At 34.7% G+C, this 25,545-nt stretch overlaps 1 protein-coding gene across 6 annotated transcripts in view; it reads right to left on the reverse strand.

Moving 5' to 3' along the window:
* The window catches only part of LOC131077307 (2-oxoglutarate-Fe(II) type oxidoreductase hxnY), a 134,529-nt gene extending 119,128 nt beyond the window's left edge, over positions 1-15,401 (reverse strand). For 4 of the 6 annotated variants that reach the window (XR_009113576.1, XR_009113575.2, XM_058014772.1 and 1 more), the window contains exons 1-4: positions 14,570-14,916; positions 14,061-14,256; positions 11,848-11,946; positions 3,080-3,131 (exon numbers count right to left, since the gene is read on the reverse strand). Coding sequence is in view for 4 of the 6 variants with exons in the window: in XM_058014772.1 (XP_057870755.1) it covers positions 3,080-3,131; positions 11,848-11,946; positions 14,061-14,256; positions 14,570-14,662 (440 nt within the window). In the remaining 2 variants the exon portion in view is untranslated. Of the gene's footprint in view, positions 1-3,079; positions 3,132-11,847; positions 11,947-14,060; positions 14,264-14,569; positions 14,917-15,191 lie in introns of those variants that run through there. The other 2 variants (XM_058014774.2, XM_058014773.2) reach the window with 2 other exon arrangements.
* Between the last annotated feature and the right edge of the window lie 10,144 nt (positions 15,402-25,545).

The following is a 25,545-nucleotide window of genomic DNA, read 5'->3' on the forward strand; positions in this document are numbered from 1 at the left end:
TTCATGATTGTGTAATGTTGGAGGCTAATCTTGTAGTTTTTTTGCTCTTGCTAATTTCATGATTGAGTGAATTTTTAGGAGTTGATCATGTCGCTTACACCCTCTTCTTATCATTTGAGTATCCTACAAAAGACTTCTCCCGTTGTTTCTACAAAGATAATGACATCTCTAGAGACTTCCCATATCCAACATGGAGGAATGTTGTCATATAGCAGTGTCCCTTTTGATCAAGATTATTCTCTAAAGCCTTCCAAATCATGTAGGATTGAATCTGGTTATCGTCAAAAGAGAAATCATAACAGAAATGATTGCTTTCTAAAACAGATTGATGAACTAAAGTAGCTTCTTCAGGAAAATCACATTAGCCTACCCAATCCTTCTACTTCAACATTTACAAATACATTTGATGTTCACATTCAGACATCTTGCATGGACACATCATCCTAGGATGAACAATGTAATTAGATAATTTGCACCAAGATCTTGTCTCTATCATCTCTTGCTTCTAGCGAGTCCATTGTTGCTTTATCCATGGCTTCTAGTGATTTAGTGCAGCAAGGCATTAATTGTTTTTCAGAGGCAATTCATTAGGACGGATACTTAGCTAATCTTGAGTATTTGTTTTTTGAGTCCCGTATTCCAAATTTGGAGGACACGTCTAAGTAAATCCATCTTCTCTTTAATGACAGCTCTTATGGAGTTGCATCTCTTTCTTCATGTGTTATGAAGGCACATTCAAATCCTTTTGTTTATTCTCCACCTATTTGTGTCTACATAATGACAAATTCTGCAAATATTCATGAGTCCACAAACCTAACTAGGTCATCGTTTATGTTGACCCTTTCTAAAGGAGTACCGAATTCTCATCGATTTAGTTGAATTACACATGGTGAGCACCATTTATCCACAATTACTATACCTATATCTCACATGGTAACTAATTTATCTTATCAGTATTTGTCGCAGTTTCACATTGGTTTGGAGATCTTAAGCATTATTTGAAGAATCGTCCACATCTTTGGTACTTGTTCTATGCATGTCTCCACACGGTTTTGAGAGGTTACTTTCTTTAGTTAGACCTAGGACTCCCAATTCAATCATGACTCCTTCCAACATCAACATGACAATATCTATTCAACTTGTAAAGAGATAAATTCTAAGTTTTCTTCCCTCATATTCCTTTTCAAATTGAGAAGATCTTTTGGGTGCACCTTTCTTCCCAAGGGAAGAAATGTTGTTCAAGAAGCATGGATTGTTTTCAATATTCATATTTGAGCATCTATTAATGGCAATGGACACTACAAAGTGAGGGATGCCGCATGGTATCTCTTCTTCTCTCTTTCACAAGGAGTGGCTTTTCCTCGCATGGGGTTTCATCCTTCTCAATTGTTTTGAGTAAGATCACCTAGCCTTGCCCTCTTCATCCTCTGTGGGGGGGGCAGTGCGGGGTGTAGGTAAGGGTGTTCCTACAAGTTTTCTCCTTGAGGAAAAGTTTTGTGCATGGGTAACTAAAATGGATACACATTTTGCAAAATCCACCCATCCATCTTTCCCACCCACCTAAGCTATGGTTATAAAGGGTGTTGGTTCATTATTTTATTTCCTTGCATTTAGTTAATTATTTTATTGCATTATTTATACCTAGGATAAGATAAACTTTCTAAGATAGGCATCTACTTGGGTACGTTGTGCTTTCATCATGTGGAGATGATGTGCACACATGTGACTACATCTCTTTTTCCCACATTGGCTATGCATTCACGTATCATAGTCGTGTATACTCTGTATATCCACTTGTAGCTCTCATATGAGCAATTAATGTTATCTCTTTTTAATCCATCTTTTGGTTAGAATACAGTTTATTCTGTCACATTAATCTTCTTTGTGCTTTCTTAAAGCCTTCTTACTCTTGGATTGCTATTGCTATAGCAAAATCTTACAAAAAAATTTACACAAGTTTGTCAACTTTTCTCCCATGTTATTTCCTTTTCTCCACACATGTATGCATAATCACCCACACACACAAGCACATGTATACATACATGTCAATGCATCCACCCCACAAGCAACCACATGTCCACATACATGCACAAACATTATGTTATTTTCTCTTAATGTATCATGACAGGTTGTTTTATGCAGCAGAAATCTTTAGTTCTGGGATTCCTGTCCCTAAAGATTGTCTGAAGACTTGTATTTTAATAGAGGAGATTTATGTTGGTGGTATACACATGCACCCACTCATATTTCTCTTGGATTTATTCTCTCCCTAGAGACTGAATCAAGACATTGTCACAATAAAGGGGATTTGAATTGCTGGTTCATAACTAAGACGTCCTCAAAATGTAAGTCCTCTTGCTTGAGGGATTATTCCCCTTTTCTCTAATGCATTAATTATTTTATATAGGAAGTCCAGCTGTAATTTAACATATAAAACGGTATTGTAATAAATTTCCAGCAATAAAGCCTCTCGATGTAATCCTTGGATGGTAGTTAAGGCAACATTGGTAATGTCATCTTTAATCTTCTGTAGGTTTTTTGGAGGAAACATTGCTAACACAACAATTATTTATGATTCTCTTGTTGGAATCTTATTTAAGTTCAAGAAAGAGAAAGTTTGTGAAATGTATTCAAGACCCAGTATCTTCTTAATCTCTTTTAGTGGAATGCCTTCATGTCCTTCTGTTGTACTCTCAGACAGAGAGTTGACCACACAATATTGGAATATCAAACAGGAAAGATACAGCTAAGTCAGAGGGAGCCATAAAGCAAGAAGTTCGATTTCTAACAGATACTTGTGTTTGGCAAATGCAACAATCATGTCTGCAGTCCAGTGAATAAAATAATTAGCCACTAGTATAGAATAGTGCTTGATTAGGATTGGACAGCATGCAATGATTAGGGTGCAGTCTCTTATTTTAATGAGTGGAAATAGGTACAAGGAAAGAAATCTGTAAAATTACTAAATGTGACAAACATTTAGACATCAAATTCCTTTTTGCTTGAAGTCTAATCAGTATTTTCTCAAACTACTTGCACATACAACAAAATGTAAATGTTTGACAAAAAGATGTCTTACAAAGCTTTTTCGTGGTACTTCTCCATAATTTCCCTCCAACCAGGCAATAAATCTACACAAACACATCATAAGTAATCATTGTAAATATAAACAAAGATAATTAGTATTGTGTATAAACTTTTCTAGACTTGAAAAGTAAGATTCCCTACCCTAGAGGATAATGAAAACAATTTTGCATGGGAAATAAATATTACTGAACTTGCAACACTTTTACAATAACAACCTCTTGCAGTAAAATATGCTTACTTAGAAACCAAACATGTATATTACAAGGAAGCGGAACAAGGACAAATAAGGCCAGAAGGGGATGTTAATGGAAAACAAAAGGGTGAAGAAGCAGGGATAATAGAGCACATAGGTTCCCACATCAACATACTCTCCTGCAGCTCTTCGACTTCCTTTAGTCCATGTTCCTCTTCTAAATGCTTCCAAAGGAGTGCAAGGGAAATGGTTGGAGGTATATATGTATATACAGAAGGTTTACAAGACTTGCTGAGTTTGTCAAATTTATAGGACTTGTCAAGTCCCAAGTCTTAAACTCTAACATCAGCACAGAGGCATAAAAGTATTAAAAATAAAAAATAAATAAAAACTAAAACCTTAAAAAAGATCTACACAACCTCTAATTGCTATTCGTTTCATTTGCCAGCAAAGACAAGGAGAAAACAAGAGCATTTTAAGCTAAACTACAATCCATTGAAATAAATAAGAAAAACATAGCAGACACAAATGTTGATTGAATGAACTTGAACAAGTTTTTAGCAGTACTCAATGCATCTAAAGGAGCCTATGGTGCATTTGAAACAACCTGCCATTAACTTGGAACAACCACCATCAATTTGGAGCTAATTTGAAAAGGTATATTGTATTTTCCTGTTTTGATTTTTTTTCCTTTCATTTGGAATGTCTTCTATATTTAGTTTTTATTTCAATTTAGAATCAGTTTTTCATTGGGATGTGTCCCCCCCAAAACAAGGCATTTTGAAGATGGAGACCTTTCTGAGACTTGAGGACTTGGGGAAAACATCCCCTTGCTGTTATGCCACTGTCACCAAGTACTCAGGGACATTTCCACAATGTCTTCATCAAAGAGGAGATGTTCCTAGGATGTCGCCCTATTTTGGAGATGTTGGAGAGACACCAAGGCATCCCTAAGACCGTCAAGGGGCTCCCTCACATCTTTTGACCACACACAAGATGCCCAAGCATCCCCCACATCAACTAGGGTAAATAATTCATTTTTTAAATCAAATATATTTTTGGATCTTTGCCCCAATAATGCTAACCCCAATGGTCTGTAAGTCCCACACACACCCTAAGCAGTCACAAAAAACTTACAAATAGACATCTAAGTCTCAAACCAAATCACTCACAAGTTTCAACAACAAAGTTGGAATCGTAACAAGAAGCTACAAGCCTACAAGAGTGAGAAAGATTGCAAGTGAGAGCAATAGGAAGATGGAGAGTAAGTGCAAAAGGAAGAGCAAGCATGAAGTCTTCATCAATCAACCATTGATTCATTCTTCAAGCCTCAAGGTAAGCTTTGGCCCTTAATTAGAATTTTTCAATTTAATAATTTCAATTTACAAATTTAGTAACTAATTTAGGGTTTTACAATTTACTTTTACATATGAAATTTTAATTCTTTTAATTTTATAACAATATTTAGGTGTTTAAATTTATATATTAAATTATTTTACTAAAAACAATTCGTAGATTTGCATAAATTAAAATTTACAAGTCAATTGAGACTTTATCCTTTGTGTATCCTCTGCTTCTATGATTTGTGCAACCTGAAGTAAGCAAAACAAACATGGAATCCATGTTTGATCAAGGTTAAAAAACAAGGAATTCACATTTTTGCGTATCCTCTACTTATATGCTTTGTGCAACCTAAAGTAAGAAAAACAAAAAGAAAATCCATGTGCCTTGAGCCCATGCATAATTTAATGACACTATGATGTGTATGGTAACCATAAGTTTCCTTTCTTGCAGTGCCACTATGAGTTCTCCTTCTTGCAAGATAAGTGATGAAGAGGGTTAGGAAGAGCCTATGGGGGTTGAATTTGAGACTCCAAATACAAATGTGGGGGAAGGTTGAGGCAACTAGTTCTATTGGCAATGCACATTTAGTTGCCCTTCTAAATTATTACTATTAGAGGATTTTGTCAAGGGTCCCTTTAATAAGAAGTCGCCTTTAGGACAGTTTGCAACAAAATTGCAAGAAAAATTTGGGGCAACAAGGGGCACTAGGCTATGGAGATGACATTTCTATCAACTTGAATTTTAACACTGGATTACAAGAGTTAATTGCACACCTTCTTTATGTCACAATACAAAAGGTCTAAGAGTATGTAAGGGATTGTCACTTGAAAAAAGAATTGAAATAAATAGATTGTTGGGTTATTGTAATTACGAAAGTTATGTACATACTACTTTGCCACTGAGGGCTCCTGCTCCTAATCTGAAGACTGCCCCAAACTCACAAGTTTTAGTTTGTTCTTCTTCTACTTGTCCATCTAATTCAGGGGCAGCAAGGCTTACGGGAAGTGTAGAGATGCCACAAACACAAAGGTAGAATTATTCCAAGTGCAAAATAGGGATGATGCAAATGATGTCATTGGCAAATTCTCGGCATTCCATTTCATGTGGCTTTCTATCCTTATTATAAGGAGGTTTTGGCAAAAATATGTGGCAGTAGGGGAGACGAAATTGAGCACAACAATCTTGGATAAGAACTATTCTGAGATTAATAATCTAATAGAGAAAATGAAGGCTACCTAGATCACTAATGGGCACAGCATAATCATGGATAGACAGACAAATATCAACCATTGTCTAATCAACAACATTATAGTCATGTGTATAGAATCTAGATGGCCCTTACTTCCTTAGGGCTATTGATTCTTCAGGGCAATGCAAGGATATTGATTTTCAATTCCAAATCCTTAGAGATGCTATTGAGGAGGTTTGACCACCAAATGTGATGCAAATAGTGATAGATGCAACTAATATGTGTAAACTTGTTGGCAAATTGATTGAAGCAGCCTACAAGCATATTTGGCGGACTCCTTGTGTGCATGCCATGAATATGCACTCAAGGATGTACACAGAATCAAATGGATCAAATGGATCAAATAGAGGGTTAATGATGCTAGACATATGCAGATGTCTATCTACAACCACAATATTTCACATGTACTCTTCAAGACCTTCTCTAAGGATTTTTTGAAACCTGTAGAGACTAAATATGCATCATAATTCGTTATCTTGGAGAGGGTGCTTGAGTTGCAAGAGGTATTGCAACTAATGGTCATCAAAGCAAGGTAGAATTAGTGGCATGTTTCGACGTTAGAGCAAGGGAGGAGAGTTAAGGAGGTGGTGAAGAATGACTTTTTGGACTGATACAAAATACATTGTTTCCATCATTACTCCAATGTTCAAAGTTATTTGATATAAGGACACAAATGCACCTAGACTTGGAAGGGTGTATGAGCACATTGACACTATCCTTGGCCAAAATGAAGGCTATTGTACAAGATAAAGGCCCCACACTAGAGTTCTACAATACACATATTCGGCCAATCATTCATCGCTGATGGGAAAAGCTCAACACTCCTTTGCACATGGCTGCCTATGCATTGAACATGAAGTGGTATGTGCAAAGGCCTAGCAAAATCACCCATATACGGGGTTTTGAGGTAAAGGCAAGAATTCATGAAGGCCATTCAAAAGATGTATGATTCTATACAAGCTAGGATCATTCATACCAAATGGAAAATATTTGCCACTAGTAAGGGATATTCAAAAGAGGCCAAGATGAAAAAGGAGACTATGGCACAAGAGACCCAATTCTATGGTGAACTATAAATGGGCTTAATTCTTTGACAGCCACAATAGTCATTCATTTGTTGTCCTAGGTTTCTAATTCTACTACTGAGAGGAATTGGTCTACTTATAGCTTTATCCACTCTATCAAGAGGAACCAAGTTACCTCTAGAAGAGTGAAGAATCTTGTAGTTGTACATAGTACCTTGTATCTCATTCATTTCAACACACCTATGTACAAAGGGAGTCCAGCAGCACAATGGATGTAGAGTTAATGGAGATAGCACAAGTTGGTGAAAATGCAATATAAACAAGGTTGGTTGGTATAGGTTTGGAGGAGGTTGACCTTGAAGATTCAAGCAATTTGAGTGATAAGGAGTTTGGCATGGAATTTGGGGATGAAATATGATTTGAGGCATCGGGCCATTGGCCAATTGTATTTGGATTTTGAATGTAATCATCATTTTGAATACATTATAAATATATTGATATTTAACATTTTCATTGTTCGACGCAATATGTTTAAGCATTTCAAAGTTTCATATATTATTCCTTGTATGTTTTTGTATAACTATTTATAAGTACTATATATATTTGTTGTCATCCCCAAATTTAGACCCTTGGTCCCCATCCTTAGACTTTGTGGAACATGGCTTTAGATTCATAGAAGGAAAAATATAAGAGTAAAAAATTAAAAAGAGCTTACCTCTTTTTTTCTTGTTCCATAATGGAATTTTATTGTTTTTCTTTTTTTCTCTTTTTATCCAAACCCCAACATTTTTTTTAATATTTTATCTCTTTTTATAGAGAAAACCTAAATGCTAATTAGATTTACTTTTATTTGTTATTGTGGTGTACTAAAGACTTATAACTTGTTATAATATCGACCACAATTAGAAAGAAACTTTGTTAGAAAAATGAGATCCCAAAGGCTAAGAAAGAGGAGTCAGTTTCCAAATTTTGCAACATGAAAATAGTGGGGAAGGCATTAATCAATTCAAATATCATCTCTCCACATGTGCCTATTGATGTTTTAAACAAGGTAAAAACACAATTAACAACCTTTGATGAGAAAAATGAACTAAAAAAGAGGCAAAGAGAATAGAAGGTAGTCATTCAAGAAGATGACTCTTCTCAAATTCATAGAAAGAGCCAACGAAAAAACCTGCACCTCTAAATCCAACAAATTTACCATTGGAATCATCTCTACTGTGGACACAACCTTCAAAGGGATGGGGCAAAATGAAATCTCCTTTTTCCAAAACCTTCCATTCCCTAATGGAACAACATTTTCCCCAGTTGCCGAGATAGACACAAAATTGTGTTGAAGAGAGGGAAAAATCTCATGCTAAAACTTGTGCCTAGTAGTAAAAGACCAGCATACCACAAAAATTTGAATTTGGAATATTTGAAACTAGGTGAACCCTTGATCCTAAAGCTTCAGCTGCCTCCATCCTTTCACTACAAAATTAGGAACATTGTGAAAAAGGAAAAAATATTTGCCTTATGTAGAGAAATCCCTAACTCCATATTCCTTTGCTACTTTTCTATCCCCCTATGCAACTTTCTCTTTAGCATCCCCTAAACCCTATATGTATTACAATTTTAAAGTGATTCAAATTGTTAATCAAGTATAAAAAGGGAACAAACAAAAAGATTTTGGGCATGCTACCAAAGCCTCAATTGACTAAGACAATGATGGTGAGCACCATAATGCATATGGTGCTTTTTGGTTCTGATGAATAATAATATTGTTATGTAGATGACTCAAAGTCCCAAGAATTTTACTCTATGCTAAAAGTAGGATAGTGATATATCGAGTACTCCCTAGACAAAGGGTTATAAAGTTGACAATCAAGTTCTACATTGTACAAGAATAAGGTTGGCTACGAGTCAAGAGAGAATTTCACAATTTGAAAGTAGTATATCATTTTTGGTTGGGGAATACTTAGCCAACTTGCATGGATCCATGCATTGGGCAAAGATGCAAGTGGAACATCACACAATTCATACAAACGTACAAAGTTGTGTATCATGCAATCCAAGAAAGCTAAATAAACTTGAAGTTAGTGCTATGCAGACCACTTCTAGTATCAACAAATCTTGAAAAAGTTAACTATATGACCTTCCTTATAGATTTATCATAAGCAATTCAAAGTGATGACCACCATTTTAACGTGTACCAAATCAATAAGATGTGTGTTGGTTCATGGGAGATGAATATCACAGCATAAGAGGCAGCCCATAAAAAAAAATCTATCTATTTCATGTGGACCTATAAGCCTAGTTTAAGTTGCCAAAGTCAATTTATTTGATTAGGAATCTTGTTTCCTAAGAAAAATTTTGGAAGATATTATGCAATAGAATGGACATCAACTTTCAAAGATTGACAAAATTTCACCCACATACCTACCACCAAATAGAAGTGTTTAATCAACCCTCGGGAACTTTCTTCAAATGTACACATGGGGCGAGTTTTCTCTACATACAACATTGTTATACTCAAGCAATCCAATAAGTCTACAAGAATGACGCCATTTCAAACATGTTTGGGTTTGTTACCTAAATCTCTATCCAAGACAAGTACATTCAAGAATGTACTTAAATCTCTATATACAACATTGCTATACTCAAGTAATCCATAAGTCTGCAAGAATGTCACCATTTCAAACAGGTTTGGGTTTTTCACCTAAATTTCTATCCAAGACAAGTACATTCAAGTGTTGGGAAAATACAATGATCTAAAAGGAGAAAAAATGTGTGAAAATCAGTTCTAAAAATACCTTGGAAAGTACAAGAACAAATTTTAAGTTCACATGTAAAAATAACATCAAAATTACAAGCATTGAAAACTAATAAAATTTAGGTAGGTGACATGGATGAAGAAAAAAATACAAATAAAAATATAAAGGAGAAGCAATGCTAATAGAATCTTAAATGCAAAAGGAAATAATGGCACTCACAACATAACAAGAGAATTTAACCTAGGAAATGCTTCCAAGAAAAAACCAGCACTTGTATTAACCCAACAGTTTACAATATAATAAGATATTTTGCACTTGTGCTAAACCCTTGTCTATGTGCAAGAGTGTGTAGGCACATCAATATAAAAATCTATTTAGTAGTGTTACAATGCAATGGACATAAAACCATGGACCACAAAAACACCTTTCAAGGCCCAAAACAAATTTCCTCAAGGGCTCCCACCCCAAAAACCCCTCATAAAAATTTGTTGGCCTCTCATACCCCCCAACTAGGGTGATGCCTCGAACACTCCTAATCAAAGCATCAGCATGCAAGACACTGAAATCATTGTGAGCACAGAGTCCTTTGCACTCTTCTCTACAACTTCCACATCCTATATACAACTCTTGTTGTCATCATGTGCCACTATGCAAGGCACTACATCATTGTGCACACGACAATACACATGACATTGCATGTTCCTATGCAATACATTTATGAATTTAGCAACACTACACGTGGACACATTTTGGCCATGATACAAAATGTTAACTATCAAGGAGCACAACTAACAAGACAACTAGAAGTGGACAGCTTAAAATGGATTTGTCACAACTTGCCTTTCTTGTTTTGAAACTATGTTTGAATTCTATTTGTATCCACACACACCTCAAATTGAGAAGGTTTTGTTTGTACATTAGCAGACATTGTAAAGTCATCAGTAAAACTAGTTAGAAGTGTTTCCCTTTTTATGATTCACAAGAATTTTCATTGCTAGCTACGAACTCCATGCACAGTTGTTATATGATATACATTTCTTCTTGTGAATAGAAGTAGCACATATTTGCTAAACTCTTCCACTTAGCTACATCTATTGTGCAATTGGTTTACTAAGCTTTTTTCCTCTTCACATGATATATACACCTCATCCTTCACAAAGTGATTTGTCCACCACACATCTCCTAGGCTCAACGCAGATCAGGCCTAGTTTTGGTAAGGTGTGCACTCTATAAGAGGTGTAAAATAAGATAAGACATGTCTAACAATGGTGAGGCGGCACCAAAATAAGGATCAACTTCAAAGTCAAAGAAAGAAGATCAAGTCCATAAGATATGGGCTTTTTCTCATACTTCAATAGATTGCCATAAGCACCATTCAAGTATCGTCCTCGTCATCCAACATAGAAGGGTCAAGTTCAAAGTCAAGGAAAGAAGATCAATTCCATAAGATATGGACTTTTTCTGATACTTCAATAGATTGCCATAAGCACCATTAAAATATCATCCTACTCATCCAACATAGACGGATCAACTTCAAAATTAAGGAAAGAAGATTGAGTCCATAAGATATGGACTTTTTCTCATACTTCAATGTATTGCCATAAGCACCATTCAAGATACATCTGTCTTCATACAGAGTATACAGTGACTTCTGTTCACATCATGGCACATGCCACTTTTCCTTGTCCAAATCTAAATAATCAATGTGCTGCCAGTTAACTGCTGGTTACTTTGTTTGGCATTAATGCACAATGTTATGCAACAACACATAATTAATATACAGACAACTACTGCAATAAATGTTAATCGGGAAATACTAAATAGGGTATTGATTAGGCAGTAATAATTGCCTAGCATAAAAGTTAAATTATACCTGTACATCGTAGAGAATGCACTCTCCAATGAAATATATTGCATTTCTCAAAGTTCTTTTTGTTTTTATTGTAGAGGGCAGCATTGAACAACTAAACTGTATATATATTTTTCAATTCAGGAAAGAGTAACTTAACTATATTACACTTAGGAGTCGATCTTCAAGAAAGTAAACAAAGCATGGCACATGGCCTCTATTTTAATTGTACTTAAATCATTTATCGGTTTCAATCACCAAAATCATTAGATCTTTCATTTTTGAGTATCAAACTGTTTTTTCCCTATGTAATATTAACAGAAAAAAAAACATTTTAACTTTTTTACCTGCAGAAGGCCAAACATTTGGTCCGTAAAATTCCTTCAATGCTCGAGGGTCATCTTCAGCCACTTCAACTCCAATATAATACCCCTCCTTACAGTCCCCTGTTTCAAAAAAAAAAATCAGAGTAATTTTGCAAATCATACAATTATAAATGATGTCTTGTGTTATAGATGGCATAGATATACTTGAAGCCCTTAACTCCGAAGACAACAAAATTACTTAATTGCAGACTAAAAAGAATACAATGCAAACTGAGGAAATATTAAAAACATTACTCTGGAAAATGTAGTGTCCCTTTCTAGTAGTTTCATAAACTTTGTAATTTATTTTTCATTTTCAGACTATACAATAGCAAGGGTTTGAACATTGGTGGCAACATCATCAATGCCCCAACCATCAAACTTTGGGATGAACCCCTCCATTAAATTTACATTTTTGTGTATATGACAAAGAGTCATTTTTACATTTTTGTGAATATGCCATTAAATATGTTATTCTTTACAAACGTAGAATTATTATTAACCTTCCATAGTAAAAAAAAGAAAAAAGAATGAGAAAGAAAGTAAAAAATTTATTTGTGTTTCTAAAACTATTACAACATCTGCCTAGTCTACCAGTATTGTATTCTACTTCTAGTCTATCTTCTATTTTGATTACAATTAGGATTTTATAATTAACCTGAACACTCGAATCGGTTACAAAATACTCAAATTGAGGCCAATATTCTGGGGAAGAGTCCCTCGGGAAACCTCTTACAAAATGGTTAAAATGACAATCAAAACATGATTACAAAACTGCATTCATGTCAAATATCTGACCAAAATTAGTTAACATACTCTAAGATGCCCTTTTTACTTCTAAAATATACTCTCTCCTTCGAAGGTGTTTTAAGACTTTGTTCATTGGACACAAATGTCAATTAGATTCCTCATTTAGTTCCAAATCCTTGGGTATTTTTCACATGTTCTTATCAAACCACCTTTGTCCTCCCTGACTTTCAATGGCAATTATACTACTTTGAATTACCAGTAAATTTGATTTTGTCTTCTATGTTGCATTGGCAATGGTTTCGTTTTCAATTGTGCAGAACTTGCCATTTACTTGCATGCAAAGTAATTCCTCCCACTCACCAGTCCAAAAGCAAAAATCCAATGTTGATTTTTTAATATTTTTCTGGACAATTATTCTTTTATTTAGAAATAGTATTAGTACAAACTGCCCTTGAAATTCTCTGATCTTGCAACTAAGATCATTTGGTGGCTCCAGAATTTTTCCCTCAAATAGTGAAACAGACATTAGCATGATTATTCAAAGATAGTTTGTCAGTATCAAGCTTGGAATACATTTCCTACTCTTGAATCCACTCTTCACCCTTATTGTCGTTCAAATTTTACATTTATCTTGGAAGTGAATGTTCAACTTTGAAGAGATTTACTATCTTCTGGCCACATATAGCTACATCTTGTCCAAACATCCCCTTAAGGTCCCTGTTTTTCTAGAAACTTCAACATTTCCCATTTTTTCAAAACTAAATCTTGGAAAAAATTAATTAAGTTAATGCTTAAAGAATAATTGTTTTTCAGACCCGATATCTGCCAAAGAGCTTATTTTCCCCATTAGTTTTAAAATCCTTAGAATGCTGAAACTTTTAGTAAGTGTTGTGTAGCAGACTCAAATAAAAATAACGAGTTCCATTTTACCACTGAAGCTATGCAAAGAAGCAAATGAACTTAGTAGCAGTTAAATTACTCATGAGAATTCTGGTACTGCTTTAAAACGGTCAATTGTTTCCACTTTGTGGGATCATGGGGTGATAGGAGGGCCTACTTGGAAAAATTATATTAGCACGATTTAAGCAAAAAATCCTTTATATATTCCATGAAGAGGATATTTCTTTCTGAACAAAAGAAATTAACCTTGAGGGCAGCCTATAATTCCTCAAAACAGACATTACACTTATTATAGAGCTAATCGAAATCACTAAGCATTGTTCTATCTATCTTTTCCTATAGAAGCTACGGAATACAATGTAAGCATAATAAGTGCATTAAAAATTCTCCAAGCTCAAATCCAAAAGTATGCATGTACTCAGAAATCTACATCCCAACAGCACAGCCACCCCACACATAAACAAAATTCCACTTAATATACAATCATTTTACATAAATATAACCTGCATGTCACAATTGAACAAAACCAAAGGAGAAAAGCAAACCTTTACTCTGTTTGTCTGGGTCAAGCAACTCATCTTGGAAGGGTGTATAACCCCTGTGTTTCTTGTTCCTTAACCATAGCATTTTCTGCTCCATTGGCACCTCAAAGAAATTCTTGCTTTGTCGAAACAATTCCTCCATAAATTCTTCACTAATGCCATGATTTATCAGATAGAAAAACCCACTGTCCAAGCATGCCTGCCAGCTAGAAAACAGAAAGAAACCTTAGCCAAAGTAAACTAAACAGACCATACCTAAATACCAAATGGGACGTTTCAACAGCAAATTTGTTATTTGAATATCCAAATCTCCAAATAACAGTGTGGACTCTTATTCAAACATCTGAGAGACATGCTGTAAAAATGTAGAAATGTGAAGTGTATTAATTCAGTAAAACCACCCAACCAATTATGGATGTGGGCTACCCAGTGGGAGGAAAATTTGACGGTACAGATACCCAGACTTAAAAAAAAGGGGCCATGACTAAATTGAAGCACATGACATGAATCACCTGTCTCATAAGATCAGCTGATTTTTGCAGGTCCGGACTTGACAAGTCTATACAAGCAAGGGATGAAGCATCTGTTGAACAAGGAATCGGCATGGCGATCTACCCACAGAACAGAAATGCAATCAAATTGAATATAAGAACCAAGAAGGTGACCTTGGCTTTATAATTTTAACCGCCACCTATTATCAAATTCGTGACAAATTAAAGATGGGTAGCTGGGCCTGGCCAAAATAAATAGATTGATATTTATACAATCTATGACATACCAGCCAAAAATCAAAAACTACGGTTTTCCACAGATCCAACGGTGGAAGGGTTTATTAATTATTAATAACATTTTGTTCTCTCTTATGATGATTTGTCTTAAAATGTGTTTAATTTAATTGACACGGTATCAGTGATGAAATGCATTTAAAGCCCACTTTCGTGCATTTTTTAAGCAAAAATCTGTATTTCGATCCAACGTATGGAGGGCATCAAGTCTTCGCTTTCGTACCATGTGGCAGATTGAATTTTTTTAAAAATTGGGTGGGTAAATTTCGCCGCAGTTGCCCAAAAAATTATAAAAAAGGAAAAATGTTTGACTGAGAATAATAAATATTTCAGTGTGTGGTGTTCTTACTTTCCAACAAGGTCAACCTCAAATCCTCCTCAAACTCTCCATGATTGACTCTGTAAAAATAATCTGGTCTGCGATCAGCGTAGATTACACGCTTTGCTTCTCTATTACGGCGTACAGATTTTCTATAAATATCTTAAAAAATAAACAATTAGTAGTCAAATTTTACTGAGTCCATTTTCATTCTTTGTTTTCTACGATTTCTGGTCTTTAACAACGTGGAGACTCTTTGCTTTTATCTGTTTCAATGAGACTTGTAATTATAAATTTTTCAATTTTTGACTTTATAAAAATATTTAAAAATTTGATAAGGTAGAATATAATTTATTTTAAAAAAAAGTGTCACATTTTATAATTTTTCAATTATTTTTTGGATAATATGTGTAATATGTTAGTTGGTTTAAAGTATTGTAGTTTTAAAAATTAAAAATTCATTGTATTCTAATTTTTAATTAATTAATAAATATAGTCAAAGGTGCATCCTTGACAAATATAATTTGTCAATATTATTAATATAATAAAATTTTATTAAATCACTTTCAACATAATAGAATTGAAATTGTTGGACTACTTTTTGAATTGATATTTATTATTTCTGGTTTGCATTGTGTGATATTTTAATTTAGTTTTAAATTTTTGCTTCTAAATAGTGCTTAAAAGTTAAAATAGAAAAAATCTAATTCAAAAAAAGTTAAAGAGAGACAATACCAAACAAGAATTAAAACTCTAATTATATTTGAACATGAATGCATTTAATTTTTTAATTTTTTTTAAATGTTAGAATTTACAAATATAACATTTCTTTAGTATTTTATGAAACAAATAAATACAAAATAGATTAAATCTAGTATAAGCTATTTTTAAAAAATTATGAATATGTCTTGAAAGATATAAAATTTATCAATGAATTTGAATATCACAGACATACTAGAAATTTAAGAGTGAAGCATACAAATCAATTTTATCATGACTATCTCATTTTCATATATATTTGAAGCAAAACTTCTATTCATAAATTCACTCTCAAATCATACAAAGACTAAAAACAATAATATAGAAACAAATAGATATAAAATAGATGAAAAATATAGAACTAATCAACATTCTTTATTAAATATTTCGTTTCTTAATATTAATTTTTAAAATATTATAAACTAAAAGACTTAAATTGTATTTATTTTATCAAAGCATATTACACTCACATTTGAATACATGAAAAATAAAAAATATTATCATTTTTTTAATTTGATATTATTTTTATTACAAGATTAGTAAAAAATATAATGATATGATAATATAATAATAATAATTTGGTACTAAAAGACGATCCAACTGGAGGATGGAGAAATTGCCCACTCCAAATGCTAGAAAACCTAGGGAAGCAACTTTTGCAATCCCTGGTAGTGGTATTGTTTTGGAAGGGATTAACCCCTCTTCATTGAAGAAAGAGACCCTTGATCCCAAAAAACCTAAGTTCTTATCCTCGGGTGCAACCACTAGCAATAAGTTGTCTGGGGATGAGGAAGAATGGACAACCCCAAAAAGGAAAATGGGAGGTAAGAAAATTGATGTGAGTGCAAAACATAAGACCGGTCACCCTTCACGAAGACTTTCAAGGCAGAAAGAGGTAGCAAGGGAAATTGCTAATAGGAGGCAGAGAACCCTTGATGTTACATCCAAATGTAAAAAATGAAATTCTTCTCATGGAATATGAGGGCGTTGAACAATTTTCAGAAATAACATGTGTTGAACAACTGCATTCTAGAAAAGAAAGTTGAGATTCTTTTACTTCAGGAAGTGAAGATGACTACGAACAACTTTTTCACTATTGGTGATACAATATGGTCAGGGTCTTCCTTCTTCATTAATGATGGTAATGGAGCTTCAAGGGGAGTGGTCACCATGTGGGACCACTGAAAAACTTAAAGGGGATCTCCTCTCCTTCTAACCAAATTATCTAATTGTTTTGTTTAACTCAACCAATTCCTTATGGTACCTTTTTAATGTTTATGCCCCTAACACCCGCTCTGGGTGCAAAGAGGTTTCAAAGTAGATCTCTACTTTTTATTTTACATGATCAAGATTCATTATGGATGGTGGTTGGAGACTTTAACTCACCTCTAGTCCCCTCTGATAAGATGGGTGGAGTGATGGACTACTCTAATATTATGTCTGATTTGGTAGACTTCATCAATAAGGCAAGCTCTTTGACATTGAGTTGACAGGACAACCTTTCACTTGGTCTAACAACTGAAAAGGGAATAGTCTTATTCGGGTTAAACTTGATAGATTTCTTATTTCTACCAACTAGGACATTGGATGTAATGCCATGCTTAAGGCCCTCCCGAGAACTGTGTCAGACCATAATCATGTGCTTCTGTATTGGATAGAAAGACCCCCGAGTGGACCTCTCCCCTTCTGCTATGAAATTATTTGGGCTTCTCATCCTAATTTTAGGATTTGTGTCTGAAATTGGTGGTGAACTCTTGTTCAGATTTTGCAATGTTTCGAGTATCCCAAAAATTGCATCTTATTAGAAAACAGGTAAAAGGTTGGAATAGGGTTACTTTGGGGGATGTCTTTACTCGAAAGAAAGGAATCAACTCCAAATTTGAGTCTATCCAAGAGTTAGTAACTAAGGGTGATTATTCACAAACTACCCATTTAGAAGAAGAAATTTTGAGAGGAAAATGGAAAGAAATCTTGAGAAGGGAGGAGATTGTTTGGAAGCAGAGATCAAGGGTACAATGGTTGAAAGAAGGGGACCAGAACTCTACCTTTTTTCATAGATCAACAAGTAAGCACAAGAAGAGGAATACTATCCAAAGTTTGAGAAATGATTTAAACCAAGAGATTACAAACGACTCACAATTAGGAGCTTTGGAAGTTAACTACTTTAGCAATGCTTATAAAGAGTATGATGGTGGAAGATTTCATGCTTTAGGGGAACATCTTCTATAGTGTCTTCCAACAACACTCAATCATGTTGATAATGACCAGATCCTTGCCCTGATCACGGAAGACGAAGTGAAGATTGTTGTTTTCTCTACGAGTGCTTTTAAAGCATCGGGACCTAATGGTTTCCCACCGACATTCTTCCAAAAAAATTGGGACATTGTGGGATATGATGTAACTATGGCAACTAAAGATTTCTTCAAAACTAGGAAATTTTTGAAAAGGCTCAACAACACTTTCATTGCCTTAATTTCAAAAATTCAAGAGCCCAAGAGACCTATGGACTTTAGACCTATCAGCTTATGCAACACAATCTACGATATTTTTTCTAAAGTCTTGGTTAATAGAATCAAACCCTTTCTAGATGGTTTATCAACAGTAATCAGAAAGGATTTGTGCTGGGGAGACAAATTTTAGATGTTGCAATTACTACTCATGAGACTATTCACTCTGTGAACAAATGTCACTTTCCAGGTATGGTCCTTAAACTTGACATTTCTAAGGCTTGTGATAGGGTTATATGGGAATTTCTCTTTAAAGTTTTAATGAGGTTGGGGTTAGAGGAAAGGCTTCTCAACCTCATTAGGCAATGTGTGGAAACAGTTAGATTTTTTGTTATTATTAATGGAGTCCTAAGGGGATTCTTTGGAGCGGCCAAGGGTATTAGCAAAGGTGACCTGATGTCCCCATACTTATATATCATTCTTGCTAAAGTCTTGGGTGGGAATTTTTTGAATATTGTGAGAATGGGTAGACTTCAAGGTGTTAAATCTACCTCCACCATTCCTTCTTTTATTTTGCAGTAGTTTGTGGATGATAACATCCTATTTGGGAGGGCTTCAATGGTTGAAGCCAAAGAATGGAGGGTCTTTCTTACTAATTATGCCAAGACCTTAGGACAACATATCAACTATGAAAAAATAAGTCTATACTTTTTAAATACTAAGGAGGACTTGCAAAATAAAATCAAAGTTATCCTAGGTTGTCAGACTGCAAACCTTCTTGGAATGTACCTCAGCCTTCCTCTAACTGTCAAAGATGTGACCCTGACATTTTGGAATTCAATTTTGGAAAGATAACAAAAGAAGCTAGCAGGGTGGAAGGGAAAACTCCTTAATAGCACACATGGAAACTCTAGTTACTTATAGCCTCGATTTAGGGTAGACCAGTTTACTTTCTTTCTCTATTCAAGATTACTGGTTCTATGGCTGACAAACTTGAAATACTACAAAGGACTTTTCTTTGGATAGGTATGGAGGGAAAAAAGAGAATGGCCCTTGTAAATTGGGAAATGGTCTACAAACCTAAGAATCAAGGAGGACTGGGAATCAGAAAACTAATTACTCTTAACAAAGCACTTATGACTAGGATGGGGTGAAAAATCGCACTCAATAATTCTGATTGGTGTAAAATAATGGGTGCTAAATATCTTAATTTTGAAAATCGATGATGAAAGATATGTAAAATTAGTTCTTGAATCCCTAAAGCCCAACCATCAACCAAGGATCCAAGTGTTTAATCCAATGCCATATCAAGAGAACATTTACTCAATAAAAGCACAAAATGTAAACATAAAATAATATAAACTAATGCATTCAAGAGACGCTTGATTCTCTTGTTTTCCTATCTACCAAGATCTTGCACAATATTGATTTTCCTCTCAGGTTTTTAACACCATGCACAAGAGGCTATGGATGAACGGAAATCGGTTGATTGATGCAAAATGATTGAAATGACTGAATTTTTTTTAAAATGTCATTACGATGTCAAGATTTCAAGAAATGAGAGAGAGTCGAAAGAGATGGGAGAATGAATTTATAAGAGTCCTCATGGGAGAAAGAGATTTGAGGGATGAATGTGGGATAAAGGAGGTGGTTGGAGATAAACATTGTCCCACATTCTCCAAGTGGATGTGGTCGGGGGAGGTGGAAGGATATAAGTAAGATGGATGAGAAGTGATGAAGATTAGAAATTTATGAATTATAATGGATTTATGAAAGGAGATGAGTGAATTGATTAAATGAAAAAAATTAATGAATTAAATATAGGTAAATAGAATTATGATAACGCATGAGGACATTTTAATGGAAAAATTTATGTGTCTACATGTTGCCCCTCTTTGAGACAATGCAGCCTGTCGAGTTGTTTCAAAGAAAAAATGATTAACTGATATATGCCCCAGTGATGTTGAAATTAAAAAAAGCTAATCTATAAATGTGCAAACTAACATCATAGCAATAAAGTATGCATTCTCAAATGAAAACATGGATTCAAATATGAAATAAAAATACTTTCAATAATGAACTTTTCACTCTAGTGCCCTCCTATCAACCAAGATCCTTCCACTCAACATTTTGCTCTCAGATTTAGAAGTACAAATGCACAAGAAAGCTATGGTGAATGGAGAAATTCAACCAATGCAAAATAATCTCATATGGAGACAATCAAAATGTGTGAGAGAGCCTAATGTGAGAGGAGCAAATGGCTTTTATAGGCATATCCATGGGTGAGTCAATCTTTGAGAAGGATGTGGGATAAAGGAGGTGGTTGGAGAGATAAGTTGTTTATCCCACATTGGTTGGGTGAATGAGGTTGATGGGAGTGGAAGGAGATAAATAGGACAACTTATGAAATGGAGATTAGGGATAAATAAGAATGAATTTATGAAATGGTAGAGACTAATAGATTAAAATGGATTTATGAGAAGAGATGAATGAATTAATAAAATAAAATGATTAAATGAATTGAATAGAGGAGAATATTAATGATCCATTTAATCACTAGAAGAATTATGATCATGTATGAGGACATTTTAATGAAAAAATTTATGTGTACAAAAATTTATATAGAACCATCTCTACTCCAGGATTCCCAAGTGGATCAAAAATTTGGAATAATATTCTTAGGTGTAGGAACGTCATCCACTATGGATTGAAATGGAAAGTTGGAAATGGGTGCTTAATCCATTTCTAGGAGGATGTTTGGATTGGGGGCATGTCTTTGGCTTCTAATTAGAACTTCAGGTGCCTCTATGATCATGCTAGGAGGTTTTCTAGTACTTTGTTCACTGATTATATTTCCCCTTCTAAATATTGGAAGGATCTTGATCAATGTTGTTACAACCAACTTTATCTGACTCAGAACAATGATGAGTTGCAAATGATATTAAGAAAGGTCAAAATTCCCCTATTTCCAAGGGAGGACAATTTCATCTAGATAAAGGTGCATAAGGGAGTTTTTTCAATTATATTGGCTTACAATCTACTAATTACTGATGGAAACTCCTCTAGGTGGTGGAGGAAGATATGGAATCTGCAAGTGATTCCCCGAATAAACTTTTTTTGGTGGACAACCATGCACAATAAAATCCTAACTCAAGATAACCTGATGAAGAGGAATTTCCAATTACCTAACAAATATGTTCTTTGCAAGCAGGATGAAGAGACTATCCCTCATATTCTTCTCCATTACAAATTTTCTCATTAGCTATGACAAAAAGTGTTGATGAAACTTGAAATACAATGGGCCAGAACTGATACTTTACAATAATTTACCACTAAATGGTGGGAACCTAATCATAACCCTTTGGTTAGACAACTTTGGAGGCAGATCCCCCCCACTTGAGATAGAGTGTGTGGAAAGAACAAAACAACATAATTTTTAAAGGAGAGGAAAACTCGGTTAAGGAAAACTCGATTGAGGAAGTTTTTAGAATCCTTTGTAAACTACTGAAGGAAAATTTATTTGACACTACCTGGAAGTTCCCATCATATCCACCCACCCCTTTTGATGATATGATGGAGAGAAACTGAGAATCGCCAAATGCTTATGCTAGGTTTGACAGCTCCAAAAGATTTGCAAGGAGGAACACCAGATGAAAACCACCAATCCTAGGCTGGTACAAACTCAATTTTGATGGTGTTGCTAGAAGGGATAAGGCTTTTGGGGGTGGTGTCATTAGATCTCCCAACAAGAATTTGGTGACTGCCTTTATTGGTAACCTGAATGATTATACTAACAACCAGTTAGAGGAGATGGCCTTGTTGTGTGGAATTAAATTTGCTCTCTCTCTTGGTGTTAAGGATTTAGGGGACTCAAAAATGAAAGTTGAAATGGTTAAAGGCTAAACTAAAACCAATTGTTCTATTGAAGTAAGTATAGGGGATGTTAGGAAACTCTTTATTGGGTTGTATTTGTTTGTCATTGACGATTCTTATAGGCAGGGTAATATGGTTGCTGACGCAATGGCAACTCTAGGTATTTAAATCAAAGGTATCAGGTCTTGGATAAATATCAATCGTATCCCACCACATATTAAAACACTCCTAGAGGGAGAGAGAAAAGTCAATCATAATTAGAATGGGGTTTAAAAATCTAAGGGTATGGACTACCATATTCTACATACTATAGTTGTTGAATGGGTATTATATTGATAACACCCCAAAAAGACAAAGGTAGGAAAATTGTGGTGATTTGAGAAATTTGAAAAGATTGAGAAGGAAGAAAGGATTAGGGGGAGGGTACACTTACTTGGAGGGTTCCCCATGTAGTAAGATGAAGTGTCACACTTGGGAAAGCAATGGCCATGTGAACATTTTGAAGGAGGTCCCAATGATGTGATAGCATTATGATGGGATGAAAAAGCTAAAATTTTAAAGCATTTTTAATTTGGGAAAGCCAAAGAAAGATTTGGCGATCTGGACCATATTTATTACTTGTAAAGGAAGGTGTTGTCCATACAAGCAAGATTTTATTAGATGGATGAGAAGTAAGAAGGACAAAGTTTGCATGCATATTAATAATTACAATTTCTGGTTATCTATGCCAACCTTCCTTTTCAATGCGATTTGTGGTAATTCAAAAATTTGTGTGGGGATTTCTATTACTATGTCTGATTTTGATAGAATGGGTGGGGAAAAGGTTCAAATCGAGCCAAAAAAACACAATGAACTCAAAAATGATGTCATGGTCTAGCATATTTGCTTTGAAGGTGGTGTATCACAATTCATTGAAAGCATCAATGACTATGACAAGGGCCTCTCCATGCAGTCCACAACTTCGTGGGCAGACAGAAGGGGTTTTGTGGGCAAATCATTCAAAGTTAATGAGGTCATTGCTCAAGTGATGGGGTTGTGAACCACAGAACAAAGATGGAAGAAGACAAGTTGTGTTTTTGATAATGGTAGTCTCAACCATTTTTTTAGGGGAAATGAGAGTCTTGTTAAGCTATATGTTGGGTTTGACAGAGAGAAATGATTGTTCCCATGGAACCAAGTATGTCTCCTGATAACAAAATACTTTACCCTAGAAGGAAGATTTAAAGTGTTGTATTTTTTCCATTTGTCATTGCTTAACCACTTTAGGAATCGTAGTCTCGTCTTCTTCCCTTTTTTCCTCCCAAATTATTTGGAATCCTTTGTGAATGAGGTGGTTGAGAGTGCTAAAAGCTAGGGGAAAAAATCTATCCTGCTCCACCAAGGTTTAATTTTTTACCTTTACCATTTTCACCTGGCTTTGTGCCACCCCTAGAAAACTTGTCATGCAAGATGTCTCTCACCCTACTATTTTGCCCCCGACCAAACTATTGATATCGCTGGCCCCAACATGAAAAAGTGTGTTCGATTACCGAGTGCTGCCAAAATCGTGTCCCAACCTGGGTCTCTTGAATCCACCTCAATGATTGAAAATGATTTGAGGGACCCTAAACGCAAAGCCTCGTTCTTTAGCACCAACAACATAAAAAGGGAAAAAACCTACCCCCTGCCAAAAAACCCAAATTAACTATCTAAGAGGTTAGTGAGAAGGAGGAGGAAGCGAGGGAGCATTTGAGCTAGAAGGTCTTATAGGCTGGCAATCCACTATGTTGAGAAAGGAAAGTTGAAGAACCTTGTGGACTATGATATTGAGGATGAGGTGGAACTAGGTAGTGAGGATGAGAAAGGAAAAATGTGGAAACTGACAAAGTGGGGGGACAAAGAGGAGGAGAGAGAAACCTTTGGGAATGATGACAACTCCACCCATATTTTGGAGAATCCTCTTGATCTCACCAAGGATATGATGATTGATGAAGTGGAGATGAAAAAACCTAAAATAGTTTGGACCCATAATTTCCAGCTCCATATGGGAACTATTCTAGATGTAAAACTAATGTCATTGAGTTGGAAAAGATCAAAGCCAGTGTCTCAAAACTTGAGAGGAAACTTGGCAGTGTCTCCCGATTCAGCTTGAGAGTTATGCATAGTTATGCCACCTCCTTGTGTTTGATGCAAAAGAAAATCTTGGGAGTTGACGAGGAAGAAGGAAATTACAAGGAACTATTTAAGCTCCTTACAAAAGACTGGTCCAATGTCCTTCACCAGGCTATTTGCAAATTCAAGGATGGTAGCTAGGGATTATTTTACCTTAATTTTTGTTGTTAATGTTTGTTTCTGGCCGTAGATGACCCTTTGTTAATAATTTTATTTATATTTATATTGCTTATGTTTATGACCCTAGGTGACCTTTTTTTAGGACTTTAAGTAGTTTAGATAGCTCGTTGGACAAGGTTCCAGAGGTATAATTTATTTATATGTGTCATTGATGGTTAGTTTTTTATATTAGTTGGTTGTTGATGTGTTGCTACTGCTCTTATTGTTAACTTTATGTCTGTTGGGTTGTTGTTTATAGGGATAACACTCTTGTTTTGCTACTTTTTAATATCAAAAACAATAATTTAATATCAATTACATTATAATAATATAATAATAATTGTAGACGTATAAAAATGACCATATTCCTAAATGAATATTTAATGTTCATTTTATTCTCATTCCTCTATTTAGTTAAATCTAATTTAATTAAATCATCCACATTCTTCAATTTAATTAAATAAATTATTCAATTTATTTATTTAAATTCACTTAAGTCCTTTATATCATTTAATTGAATAAATCATTTTATTTAATTAAATCCCTTCTCTCTACTTTTTAATTAAATTTACATTTAATTAAATAGTTCACCCCGATTAAATAAATCTAATTTATTTAAATCCCCAACTTGCAACCAAATTGAAGTAAAAGAATTTATTTTAATTAAGGTCTATTTTCCTCACCCACTTGCATTTTCCTACATCTCCCAATTGCATCCTAACCCTCTTCCTAGATTCTTCTAGAACCTATCTAATCCTAATCAATTAGCCTAAACATCAATTATCCCCTTTCCCTAAATTTGAGGAGGTCACTTCTCAAATTTGGAGTAAAGTCTTCAAAAGGCATTAAAGCCTTTATGCCTTCAACAAGCTAACTTGTTGAATACCCCCAAATTTGGAAGGACTCCTACAAATTTGTCCCCAAAGTCTTCAAACCATTAATGGTTAACTAACCCTTGGTGGCATGGTTAGAGACTTTTTGCCTAACTTAACCCT

Source organism: Cryptomeria japonica, chromosome 6, assembly GCF_030272615.1.
Source record: "Cryptomeria japonica chromosome 6, Sugi_1.0, whole genome shotgun sequence".
Lineage (NCBI taxonomy): Eukaryota > Viridiplantae > Streptophyta > Pinopsida > Cupressales > Cupressaceae > Cryptomeria > Cryptomeria japonica.